The sequence below is a fragment of the Ochotona princeps genome, chromosome 15 (genome assembly GCF_030435755.1).
Source record: "Ochotona princeps isolate mOchPri1 chromosome 15, mOchPri1.hap1, whole genome shotgun sequence".
NCBI lineage: Eukaryota > Metazoa > Chordata > Mammalia > Lagomorpha > Ochotonidae > Ochotona > Ochotona princeps.
The window spans coordinates 12,935,506-12,948,286 of record NC_080846.1 but is presented as its reverse complement, the minus strand read 5'-3'; the positions used below and the strand labels follow the sequence as shown (position 1 = coordinate 12,948,286).

Genomic DNA, 12,781 nt, shown 5'->3' with positions numbered 1-12,781 from the left:
CTCATGTGGGTGGCAAGGGTGTGAGAGCTTGACCCATCATCTGGTACCCCTCAGGATGCACTGGCAGGAGGCGGAGTAGCCGGGACTCGAGCTGGCAGTCCCAGGCCTGGCCCGCTGTCCCCCGGCCCCTGCACCTCAATGAGGTTTAGAAAGGCTGCTTTGGCTTTGGCTTTGTGGACTGTCTGTTTTGAAAGGGCTTTGGTTCTGCTTTCACTTGCTTTCTGTATTTAAGCAAATAAATATACCGTGTTTTCCAAGAGCATTTGATCCTAGGTTGCTCCCAGGAAAACAGGATCTAAGCTTGTCCAGAAACCCAATTAAAACAAAAAGCCCAGACCATTGCCACACATCTGGTGACCAGATTAACTCAGTAAGTCTCAGCTGCACTTTGAAATTCCTTAAAAGCAGGGAACTCAGATTAGACACATTGTAAATCCTGGAACAAAGCCGGGCGTAGGCAGGGTGCTTAGCATATGTTGGTTCATGGAGGGAAGGCAGAGCAAAGCAGAGCTCTGCACGACCCAGAACAGCCATTCTGTGCTTGACGTGGCAGAAAGTGATGTTCAAGTCAAAAACCACATTGGGGGTGTACGCATGGGGACCACCATTCTGGAAAAGCCATGCGGCAGAGTCCCATGAAGTTTTGGAGCTCTCAGCACAGATGTTTAATACAGTTGTCTTCATAGTATTTTAAAACAATAAGCTAAGTATCTAATAATAGAACAGGTAAGCTTGGTAATTAACTCTGTCAGATGGACAATTATATTGATAGTTTTTGAAAGGAATGGGGAAACATCTGGGGCAGTGGCTGACGGTGCTTTCGACATCATGTCACATCCCATATTTGAGTGCTGGCTGGAGTCCCAGCGACACTTCCAGTTCTAATACCCTGGGAACCAGCAGGGGACGGCTCCAGCATGTGGGTCTGTGACACTCCCATGGGAAGCTTGGGTTGAGTTTCTGGTCCCCAGCTTTGGCCTGGCTCTGTCCCAGCGGTGGTGGGGAAGGGGCCATGTCTCTGTCTCTCTGTTTTTCAAAGGAGCAAACATTAATTCTTTTTTTTTTTTAAGATTTATTCATTTTATTACAGTCAGATATACAGAGAGGAGGAGAGACAGAGAGGAAGATCTTCCGTCCGATGATTCACTCCCCAAGAATCCACAGTGGCCAAGGCTGAGCCAAAGCCAGGAGCCAGGAGCCTCCTCTGGATCTCCCACATGGGTGCAGGGTCCCAAGACTTTGGGCTGTCCTTGAATGCCCTCCCAGGCCACAAGCAAGGAGCTGGATGGGAAGCGGGACCGCCCAGGTTAGAACCAGCTCCCATATCAGATCCCAGTGCACGCAAGGCGTGGACTTTAGCTGCTAGGCTACCGCTCCGGGCCCTATATATTTTTAAAAATAGCATGGGCAATGAATGGTACGTCCCCCTGGTAAAGAAGGCTATGACAGTGAAAGTGGAAGTCAGCAGTCGTCTGGGTGGCTTAGAAGACGGTGTGACAGTATGCAAAATGCTAGTATTCAGTTAAGAGCTCAGTGCAAATCTTTGCATAGGGAAGAGAAAAAAAATGATTAAAAAATGGTAAACACAGCCACAGTCATTTGTATGACATGATTCTGGATAATGTTTTGTTTCCATTTCTTCGTTTATTTCTAATTACCGAACATTTTCTTAATAGTCAAATAAATTTAAGAATTGGAAAGGAGGACGAGGTGTTAACCTGCGAGTTCCGCCCCCGCGAGCACGCCGCTGCCCTCGCACGGCCGCCAGGGGGCGTGCGGCTTCCGCGTCGCGTCCCTCGGGCCGCGCGTTCCCGCGGAGCCCGGCGCGCCATGGGGGGCGCGAAGAGTAAGGAGGCGGGCGCGTCCGGTAGGCCCGAGCGGCAGGGCCAGGCCATGGGCAGCCTGCGCGGCGAGGCGCCAGGTACGACCGAGGGCGAGGGCCGGCTTCAGGCGGGCGGGTGAAGCCCCTGGAGCCCTCGACCCCCTAACGCCCAGCGTGGCTGAAACCAACCTGCCTGGGTGTCCCTCAAGGCAGGGAGGCTGGAGGCCTACCCCACTGTGTCTCCGTTTCACAGCTGCCTAGTTCCCGCGTACGGGCCTGGGTTGGGCGCTGCCCGGGTCCACCCCTGTTTCGTCCTTGCCGTGATACCCGGGTCGATTGATCATAACCCCCATTTCACAGACAAAGAAACTGAGGTGAAATTTGTCAAAATGGCGCAACCTAGGGAGCGGTGGGGCTTGGGATACAGGCGGAGGCAGTTGGAGTTCACAGTCTGGGTGTTGTCCAGCCTCCTCTGCAGACTTTGAGAGTTAGTAAGTCCCGCGGGTTTCCGCCAGGGTTGGTGGGGGAAAGGGGCGCACACCTTGCCTGGGGTTCCAGGAGGAGAGTCTGGGCACAGAGGGGCGAGCAGGTGCCCCTCACAGTCAGTGTGTGAGGGAATTTGTGGCTGTTCCTCTTTTTAAGATGGACTGATGGATTTACACAGAGGGAGACAAAGAGGGAGTCCTTTTCTGGTCCAGACCCCCAGGGGGTGCCCCCCCCCCCCGTCTCCCACCCAAGTACTTGAATCCTCTTCCACTGTGTGTTAGTAGGAAGCTGGGTTGGAAGTGGAGCAGCTGCGACTCCATGCCCGCCAAGCTAGCTGTGGCTTGACCTGGTGTACTGCAGCTTTGATCGGGGTCTCGTAGGCAGCAGAAGGGGGTTTGAGTAAGTGCATCCTCAATTTGCCTTTTTTGTCCCACCTTGAGGATTTTCCTGACAGCCATGTAATACCATGTGGCCCTAGTTTTAATTACGTGCAGTTTTAAAAAATTGTAATGGATACCTGACAGATTTTAACACCCTAGCCATTTGAAGTGTCTAGTGCAATGGTGTTGAGTATATCCATACGGTTGTGGGATGCATTTCCACAGCTTTCTTAGCGTTTAAATCTGAAATTCCACAATATTTAGACAACCCTCCCCACTCTGTTTCCACCTTACCCCAGCCCTGGGGCAGCATTCTGGCCATCTAATGCTGTGTCATGGGATACAATTTCCTTCCTTTTCTAAGGTTAAGTATTCCATTGTGTCTTAATGTCACATTTTGTTTATCCTAGATATTTTGCTTTTTAAAAAAATAAAATTTTTAAAAGATGTATTCATTTTTATTGGAAAGTCAGATTCACAGAGAGAAGGAGGGACAGATCTTCCATCTGTGGGTTCACTCCAGAGCTGAGCTGACCTGAAGCCAGGAGCTTCCTCTGGGTCTCCCACATGGGTACAGGGTCCCAAGGCCTTGGACCGTCCTTTGTTGCTTTCCCAGGCCATAAGCAGGAAGCTGGATGGGAAATGGAGCGGCCAAGATACGAGCTGGTATCCATATGGGATCCTGGTGGGACTTGATACGGGATATATGGGACTTTATATGGGATCCATATGGGACCTTAGCCATTAGGCTACTGTGCCAGGCTCATATTTTGCTTTTAAAAGTGACTTTTTCTTCTAGGTAAACAAAAAATATATTTATCATAATATAATTTGGTAAATGTTTTGCAGACTGAGCCTACTCATGCAGCTAGCACCAGCTCAAAAACCAGAAGTTTTGGGTCAGTATTGTGGCACAGCAAGTTGGGTCACTGCCTGAGATGCTAGCATGTCATATGCACACGGCTTGAAGTCCTACTGGCTCTGCTTCTGATCGAGCTTTCTGCTGAAGTGCCTGGGCCCCAGCTTACCACGTGGATGACCCAGATGGGGTCCTGGCCCTTGCCTTCTCTCTGGCTCGGTCCCAGCCTTTGCTGCTGCTTAGTGAAGCAGCAGGTGGAAGATCTCTGCCTCCCATCCCTTTGTGACTCTGCCTTTCAAATAAGTCAATCTCAAAGGGAAAATAGAACATTCCCAGGACTCCAAGGTTCCCCCTTAATTTCTCTTAACTTTTAATCCCAGGGTAGCTGTCGCTGTGACTTCTAACAGTGTAAAAGAGTCTCACTGGTTTTACTCTTTGAGACTTAAATTTGGATTTCTAATCAACATTAATCTGTGAGGTCACAACTTTGTTCTAGATATTTTTCTACACATATGCACATTCATATACGTGACTTTTGACCTGAAAGATGCTCTTTTGAGCATCATATTGGAACGTTCCAGAAAGCCTTCTACCTGGAGTAGACCCTGTAACCTCCGGTAGCAGGACGGGTGAAGAGCAGGGTCGCAGGCCTACAGTTCCTTCCCCATTTAAAATGACGTGGCTTCCAGGAATTTGGATCCAGGACCTGACATGAGGTTTTGCAGTCTGTTCCAAGTGGAGAGTGATGAAGAAAAGTCTTTATTGAGTGATTCTTCACTCGAGTGTCTGTTATTTATCAAGCCCTGGGGTCAAGAGCGAATGAGACGCGCTGTTAGCCCTTGGGCGCCCATCCTGTGGAGAAGCGGGCAGGAAGTGCTGTGTCATGATGTGTAATCAGAAAGCTGCCGGTGACCACGGCGTGGGGAGGTGGCATCTTGGTACTTCACATTCAGCGTGTGTTCCTGGTATGACGCACATTCCGTTCGATTTTTATTGGCTTGTGAACATTTCTTTTTCCTTCTGGAGTTTTGAGAACCAGTATATCCCCAGGGCAAAGGACAGCTTTGTTCAAAGTGAGGAATCTTCCAGAAATTGGTGCTGCTCACACAGCCCAGCCTAGCTGGGGAGGAGAGGAGATAACGTTGCCCAGAGCAGACTCCTGAGACAGGTGCCAGAGAAGCCCTGACACGCGTGGGCTGGGCGTGAGGGGCTCACGTGCAGACTCCTTCACCCCACGCAGTAAGTCACGCAGCAGGTTGAGCTGGGAAGCAGCTCCTCCGATGCCTCAGGTGACTCTGTTTGAACCAAGATCTGAGACTTGCACACTGAGGCGTCTGAACTGGCGCCCAACCTTTCTCTGGACAGAGGGCTTGAGGCTGGGGCAGAGGCAGCCCCTGCAGACAGCTGAGATGGGGGATCACATAAAGGAAGAAGAAGAAATGCAACGGAAGAGCGTCCTGACCGAGTGTGAGGCATCTGGAGTCAGAAGTTACAGTTGCAGGAATCACTCAGTAATCACGGGGAAAGCTTTCTTTACGCCCTCTTAAAATTGTTATTATTTATTTTCATTTTACTTGAAAGGTAGCAAGATATAGATCTTCTGTTTGCTGATTTATTCTCCAGATGCCTGCAACAGCCACGGCTGGTTCAGGTCAAACCCAGGACCCCGGAACTCAATCTGAGCCTCCCACATTTGTATTTGGGCAGGGACCCAAAGGCTTGAGCTGTGATCTGCTGCCTCTCAGGGCGCCCATTAGCCAGAGAGCTGGATTGAAAGCAGAGTAGCCGGGACTTGAACTGGGCACGCCAGTATGAGATGTCTCAAGTTGGGACTTACCTGGTATTCAGAAATCATACATTTGGCCCTTGTTAAACAGGCAACATGAATAAGACACTGTTATTATTTGGATCTTTGCCATTGAACATTACTTCTTTGTATTGCTGTATCATAAGTGTTTAAAGATTTGTAGTCTTTGTAAAGCATATTTTAGATTTATAACCTTTTAAAAAGAATGAACCTCTATGCCTTTTTAAATTTTGTATTTATTTTACTTGAAAGGCAGCAAGGGAGAGGGACAGACAGGCAGACAAAGGGAAATCTTTGAGCTGTTGGTTCATTCCCCAAAGGTACCCAGTTGCCAGGGCTAGGGGCCAGGAACTCAGGCTGGGCCTTTCCTGTACAAGACAGGGAGCCAAGTACTTGAGCCATCACTGCTGCTGTTCCAGGTGCACGCTGGCAGGAAGCTGCTGCCCTCAGGACCAGAGCTGGCCTCGAACCCGGACCCTCTGATGTAGCCTGCAGGTGCCCCAAGCCGCACTGTGACTGACTGCTGCGTCTGACACCTGACCCTGTCTGCCTTTTCTTTACTGTCATAGATCATCGGAGGACACTAGATGAATGCTCCTTATGTCCTGGTTTCTAGCTCTGAACTTTACGTGGCTGGCAGAAACGTGTCCATGTGTCCACCTGCGAAGCACTAACACAAATCAGTGCACGTTCTGGTGTAAGTGGTAGTGCAGTGGGTTTCAGCTGCGAACTTCCTGATGTGCCTCGTAGGTGTGCTGTGACTTTGATCAGTACATGAAAGACATTTTTTTTTTTGCCACAAGTGTGTGTGTGTGTGTGTGTGTGTGTAAGAAATGCATATACATGCAGGTATATACACTCCAGATGTCAGCATCCACCACATGGAGAACAGCTGAGTGGGCCGTGGGATGTCATATAAACTGAAAACAACTGTTCTGAGAAGAATCAAGAAGCCTCAGGTGAGGGGTCACAACCCGAGTGACTGCAGGGATAGCAGGACGGTGAGGCAGACAATAGACATGTGGGGCAACCTGGGCTGAGCCGGGCAGCCGTTGTTCTAGAAGGAGAAAGGGCAGCCTAACCCAGCTTCCCCTCCATAGGTGGGGTGAGGGGCTGGGGTTGCCAGAGCTTCGAGATTTCAAGAGAAACTGGAAATTCACATCTAGCGTTTCTGCGACTTCTTCCAGGTCATAAATGTCAGGAGTAAAACTCTATGACATGCAGCACTGACAGTCAAACAAGATGTGACCGCCAGTGGTTTGTGGTTGTGTGGTATATTGTCAAGCTGGCACACGTGGAAGGGACAAGTGGCTGCCTTGATAAATGTGTAGGAGGAGAGACCAGGGCAGATATCAGTTTTTCTTGGATAACATCTAGAGTACAGAGAAAGGACTGCGTGAGCAGGGTACTTCCAGCTCACTCAAACATTCCAAAAGTATGTTTGCTTCTGGTGTAGAAATAGCTATACGTGAACAGTGTTCACTAAACTCAATACGTGAAGGAACCAATAAGATGGTAGGGTTGAGTTAAAGGAGAATTCAAGCAGTAGAAACTTATGTAATGAGAGAAAGGCTGAATTTTCTGGTAGTCACAAGGCTGGTTAATATCTCACAGGACAATAAAACTGCAGCTTGTGAGATTACCGGAAACGCACAATGTAACTGCAGTACCTAGACTAATAAAATAGCCGGTGGCGAGCTGAAGTGCAGGTGCGCCATCGTAGGGAATCAGATGGGCTTGTTGCCCGAGTCCCTGCGGGCCACGGAAAGCACTTTCCGTGAGCTTCTTCCTCTCTGGGTTTTGGATTCTTCTCCAGAGTCTGTGGCTAGTGCACCGTCGCTGTGATAGCCTTGGAATCACTGCTTGTTTAGTAAGCTGTTTAATCCCCTCAGATGTGCTGCCCTAACTCTGTTTAAAGTCCCTCCGCCTAGCCCTGGTGAGCCCTTGGTCATCTCTTTTGTGTAGGCTTAAGGAAGTAGTCTCTGCTGCCGGGACGGGGGTCAGATTTCACTCTTTTATGTCTGGTGTGAGATCAAGAAGAAGGAATCAGAGCTCAGCAGCTCCCCCACCACCTACCCCTCATGGGCGGCACGGGTGGAGAGAGCAGGAAGGGCAGTTCTATAGGGTTTTTCCTAGATGTGGCTCAATGGGCTAAACCAGTAACGCCGTCCCTGGGATGGGCCAGACTGATCTGGGGGAGACAGGGTGTGTGACCAGGCGAGGGCCAAGGAAATGAAAGAGCCAGAACTTGCCTCTCCGCTGCAGCACAAGGAGTAGTGGGTGGCAGCAACTCTGGAGTCACGGAGAGAGGAGGGCCCGTGGCAGTGTGTGTGGGAAGCCAGGGTGCGTGGTGGTGGTGGTGGGTTGTGTGCATGGGAGGAGGGCCTGAGCCAATGCGGGGGTGGGCATGCGGAGGGCCAGCTGATGTGCGTGACTGAGTAGGGTGCAGTAGCAGGAGCAGGCTTGCTACACAGCTTTCACAGGTTTTGTCCAAACCGAGACAAGGGCCGGGCTTTTTACAGATTGACTTAAGTATTTAAAAGGAAGAGTTTCAGAGATACACAGAGATATCTCCCATCAACTGGCTCACTCCCCAGGGCTGGGCCAGGCCAAAGGCAGGAGCCAGGGAGTCTGTCTAGGTCTACACGTGGGTGCAGGGTGCCAAGCGCTTGGACCATCTTTCACTGCTTTCCCAGGCACGTGAGCAGGGAGTTGGATCAGATATGGAGCAGCTGGAACACAAACTAGCTACCATGCGGGATGCTGCCGGACAGGTGGCAGCTTTACTCACTATGCCACAATACTGACCCTAATAAAAAAATCTTAACAACAACAACAAAAACCCTCAAAAACACAATGACAGTAAACGTAAATAAATCAGTCCCGGCCTGGCACCGTGGCCTAGTAGCTAAAGTCCTCGCCTTGAATCCCATATGGGCGCCGGTTCTAATCCAGCTGCCTGCTTGTTGCCTGGGAAAGCAGTAGAGGACAGCCCAAAGCCTTGGGACCCTGCACCCGCGTGGAAGACCTAGAAGAAGCTCCTGGCTCCTGGCTTCAGATCGGTGCAGTGCCGGCCATTGCGGTCACTTGGGGAGTGAATCATTGGACAGAGGATTTTCCTCTCTGTCTCTCCTCCTCTCTGTATATCTGACTTTGCAATAAAAATAAAAGAAATCTTTTTAAAATAAATCTTAACAAAAATAAAAGATACATCAGTTCCTCTACTCTGGGTGTGGGAAAGGGAGTAGATTCTCCCCACTGCCACTTTATTTATTTATGAAATATTTATGTATTTGAAAGGCAAAACAGCATGGAGAAATAGAGAATCTTCCATCTCAAAACAGCCACAGCAGTCAGGTGGGGGCAGGTTGAAGCCAGGAGCTGGGGTGTGCCTGGTCTCCCGGTGGCTAGCAGGGGCCCTAGTGCTGGACGCGTTAGAGAGTTGGTGTAAAAGGAAATTGTCTGTAGATTGCTTCTTTTTGTGTAATCATGGACTAACGATTATGCAGACCGGATCAGGTACACACCGGAGTCTCCGGGTGACCAGTCTAAGAACAAAGGGACTATTCTTTTGTTAAGTCATCTTTTCCTGCCTGTGACACATTCCTGTCCCTGCATCGCTTCCCTGAGGTTCCCTCACCTGTTCTTATACACCTGCTCTATTCTACTCAGAGTCCCCTTCCTTCTTGGCTGAACAAACTCTCCTCACCCATTAAGACCCAGTCTAAAACATCACTCAGTGCGTCACACCTGTGGTCCATCCTGTTCCTCTTGGAGACCATGTGGTGTGGTGGGTAGGGTATTGTACTGCACCAAGCTCCCAGGGGAAGGGTGGGATTTCCCAAAGGGTGGGAATGCAGTCAATCGGGTTGGTCCCTCCTGTCTTTGTCCCCTATTGTGGGTGAACTGAGTCTCCCTTGGAAACTTCTCTTGCCTCTGCTTCTAACTCCATGGGATCTCAAGAGGATGGGATTCCTCTTTTTATGAGACTGGGAGAGCAGGGACTTTTACGGGATATTTTCAACATTTCATATGGGATGTTGTATTTCTCAGGAATACAGGTTTTTGCAAGAGGAGATAGCTCCTAAGGTCTCCTTGTGAACTAGGTTACGTTGACTCAGTTCAGCACCTCCTGACCCTCTTCCCACGGGAGGCACTGTTTTAGGTGCTGAAGGGGCATCAGTGATACATCGGCCCTGACGGTGCTGCTTTCTAGAACAGCGTGTCACTTCCGAGCCGTTCTGTGAAAAGTAGTCCTGTTTACTGAATGCTCATTGTGAGCCAGCCTCTGTCTTGAGGCTTTTTTTTTTTTTTTTTGGTAGGATTGGTTTATTTATTTGAGAGGTAGAGGTTAATGAGCAAGAGAAAGAAGAGAGATCTGGGTCATTCCCCAAATGGCCCCAGTGAGCTGAGTTGAGCCAGACGGAAGCCAGGAGGAGCCTGGAACTCCATCTCATCTCCCACATGAGCAGCAGGGACCCAGGTAATCGGCCATCTTCTTCTTCCTCAGGGGACTGGATCATAAGCAGAGCAGCTGGGACTTGAACTGGCACTCATAGGGGATGCTGCATTGCAGGCAGTGGCTTCATTGGCTGGGCCACAACACCAGGCCTAATTGCTTTTCTTGTATGAACTCACTGGATCATTGCAACAGCCTGTGAGGGACAGGAGATGCTGGAGTTGGGATTCTGGCCCAGGAATCTGGTGTTCTGAAGGACTGAGCTGTGCCACCTCACTTCACAGAGGAATCCTGCGTGTCTGATGTGACATGAACCTGGGTTCCTCCCAGGACAGCATGGTTTTCTCAAGAAAACAAGCAGCTGAGGCAGGATTGTGGCACATCAGACTAAACTGCTGCTTGGAATGCCACCAGCCCACATCAGAGTGCCCGATCTGAGTCCTGGCTACTTCACTTCCTGTCTAGCTTCCTATTGTGTATCCTGGGAAGCCACAGGTGCTGGCTGAAGTGCTGGGGTCTCTGGCACCCACTTGGGAGTCCCAGATGGTGTTTCTGGCTTCTGATTTCGGCCTGGCCTAGCCCTGGCTCTTCAGGGCATTTGGGGAATGATCTGATGGATGGAAGATCTCTCGCTGTCACCCTTTTCCTCTGTTGTTATGCATTCCACATAAATAACCATTAAACAGAAACACAGTTGAATTAAAATGATACTTTTTGCAGGACTGCCAGGACCTAGACAACAGAGAAAGTAATATATTCTTTTCAGTTTCACCTTATGTTTAAAGGTGCTTAAGGAGAGACAGAATAAAATTAGTCATGGAAATGCTAAATACTGCCAAGGTGTCCAGCTCAGGTCCCGGATGCTGGAGGCTGTGGGCCTCAGTGGCCCTTGCCTCCTAAGTGGAGTAGGATTCCCGTATCACTTCATGCTCACAAATGTATCACCTTGAACCAGGACATAATTGTGAACTGGAAGGGCCTGTTGTGTAACCACTTGGAGTCTAGGCCTTTCCCCAGCATGATCCTGCCTTTACAGAGCACTGCTATTGTGTTGAGGGCTACTTATTTACTCAGAGTATGGCTCCTGAGTCACTCGAAGGGAAATGGAAAGATAATTAAAAGACCAGAGGTCCCGTGCCAAGGCACTTCTGGGCCTTCGTATCCTCATCTGCAGCAGTAAAGTGAATGAGTGAATCCTCAGTCCTTCCAAGCTCTGAATTTCTGTAGTTCTGCCTTCCAGAAAATGAAACATGAAGATAGTGAAGAAGAGCTTGCTTTTAAGTAATTTGGTGAGATCGCCCAAATGCTACCAACTGTTTTTGAAGAGATAGATAGAATACTGCGTGTAAATTCAAGTACCTTTCTAGAACCAATGCTCTGTTTGAAATAATTCTGTATTAATTTGTAAGGCAGAGTGATATAAAGAGAGGGAGGAGATAGAAAAAGAGGGAGAATGGAGAGATCTCTCGTTTGCTGGTTCATTCATCCCGTGAATGTGACAGCCGGGTCTGGTCTAGGCCAAAGCCAGGAGCCAGGAACTCCATTCAGATCTCCCACACAATGCCGAGAACCCAGCACTTGGGTCCTTGCTTGGACCACCACTGCTTATCCGGGTGTGTTAGCTGGGAGCTGGGAAGGAGAGCGGCTGGTACTCAGACAAGCAGCCTGCTTCCATGTAGGTAAGCTACTTACTCCACTGCTCCACAGTGCTGGTCCCTTCATTCAGATCATCTGCCCTCTACCCCTCCAGGCACGTTAGCAGGAAGCTGGACAGGAAGCGGAGTAGCCTGCACCCGACAACTCCATTGTGAGACACAGGTGTCCCCATTGGTGGCTTAATGTGTTACACCACAAAACCTGCCCCTGGAAGCAGTTATCTGAAAAGAGGGCTCCTTAAATTCATATTTCTCTCCTATGTATAAGGGCTCTCTTGAATTCTTATTTTTATTATGTAGCAACTGTTCAGTAAATGAATGCCCCTATCAGACAATCATGTTAGTTGTTATTAATATTAATTTGCAAGTACAATTGAAATTTTAGTGCCAGCTTTATGAATTTCTTCATTCATATACATAATCAGGATACAGAATTCCAACACTCTTTTTGTTTTTAGATTTATTTATTTATTGGAAAGGCAGATATAAGAGGAAGAGAGACAAAACTAACATACAAAAAAATAAATAAATCTTGGGCCTGGTGTGGTAGCCTAGTGACTAAAGTCTCTATCTTGCACACACTGGGATACCCACGTAGGCGCCAGTTCGTGTCCTGGCAACCCGGCTTCCCATCTAGCTCTCTATTTATGGCCTGGGAAAGCAGTCAAGGGTGGCTCAAAGCCTTGGGACACTGCACCTGCTTGGGAGACCTGGAAGAAGCTTCTGGCTCCTGCCTTCAGACCAGCTGATGTATGTATGTTAGTTTTGTGTTCTACAGTCTGCCTGAACCTTATTCATTCTAACAGGGTTATGGGGTGGGAGTTGGGGGGGGTGTATGCATATGCACTTGTGTGTATGTGTGATCCTTAAGATTTTCTATATACAAGATCACGTTAGCTGCAAATATCGAGGGCTTTACTTCTTCCTCTTCATTCTGGATGCCTTTTGTTTTGCTTTTGTATGTAACTATGCTGGCAAACCTCCATGATATCAGCTAGAAGCTTCTAGAACAGACATCATTGTCTTGTTCCTAATCTTAGGGGTAAAGCATTTAGTCTGTTACCATTCAGAATGGTGGTAGCTGTCTTTCTTTAGAAGACCTCTGTCAGGCCCAGTGCAATAGCCTAGTGGCTAAAGTCCTCCCTGGGATCCTATATGAGTGCCAGTTTGTATCCCAGCTGCCCCACTTCTATTTCAGCTGCCTGTTTGTGGCTTGGGAAAGCAGTAGAGGATGGCCCGAGACCTTGGTATCCTGTACCCTGTGGGAGATCTGGAAGAAACTCCTGGCTTTGGATCAGTTCAGCCCCAACCGT

At 49.0% G+C, this 12,781-nt stretch overlaps 1 protein-coding gene across 3 annotated transcripts in view; it reads left to right on the top strand.

Annotated features, from left to right (window-relative positions):
• The first annotated feature begins 1,796 nt into the window (after nucleotides 1-1,796).
• Nucleotides 1,797-12,781, top strand: part of TXNRD1 (thioredoxin reductase 1) — a 90,232-nt gene continuing 79,247 nt past the window's right edge. For 2 of the 3 annotated variants that reach the window (XM_058673045.1, XM_058673042.1), the window contains exon 1: nucleotides 1,797-1,921. Coding sequence is in view for 1 of the 3 variants with exons in the window: in XM_058673042.1 (XP_058529025.1) it covers nucleotides 1,831-1,921 (91 nt within the window). In the remaining 2 variants the exon portion in view is untranslated. The remainder of the gene's footprint in view (nucleotides 1,922-12,781) is intronic. The other variant, XM_058673043.1, reaches the window with a different exon arrangement.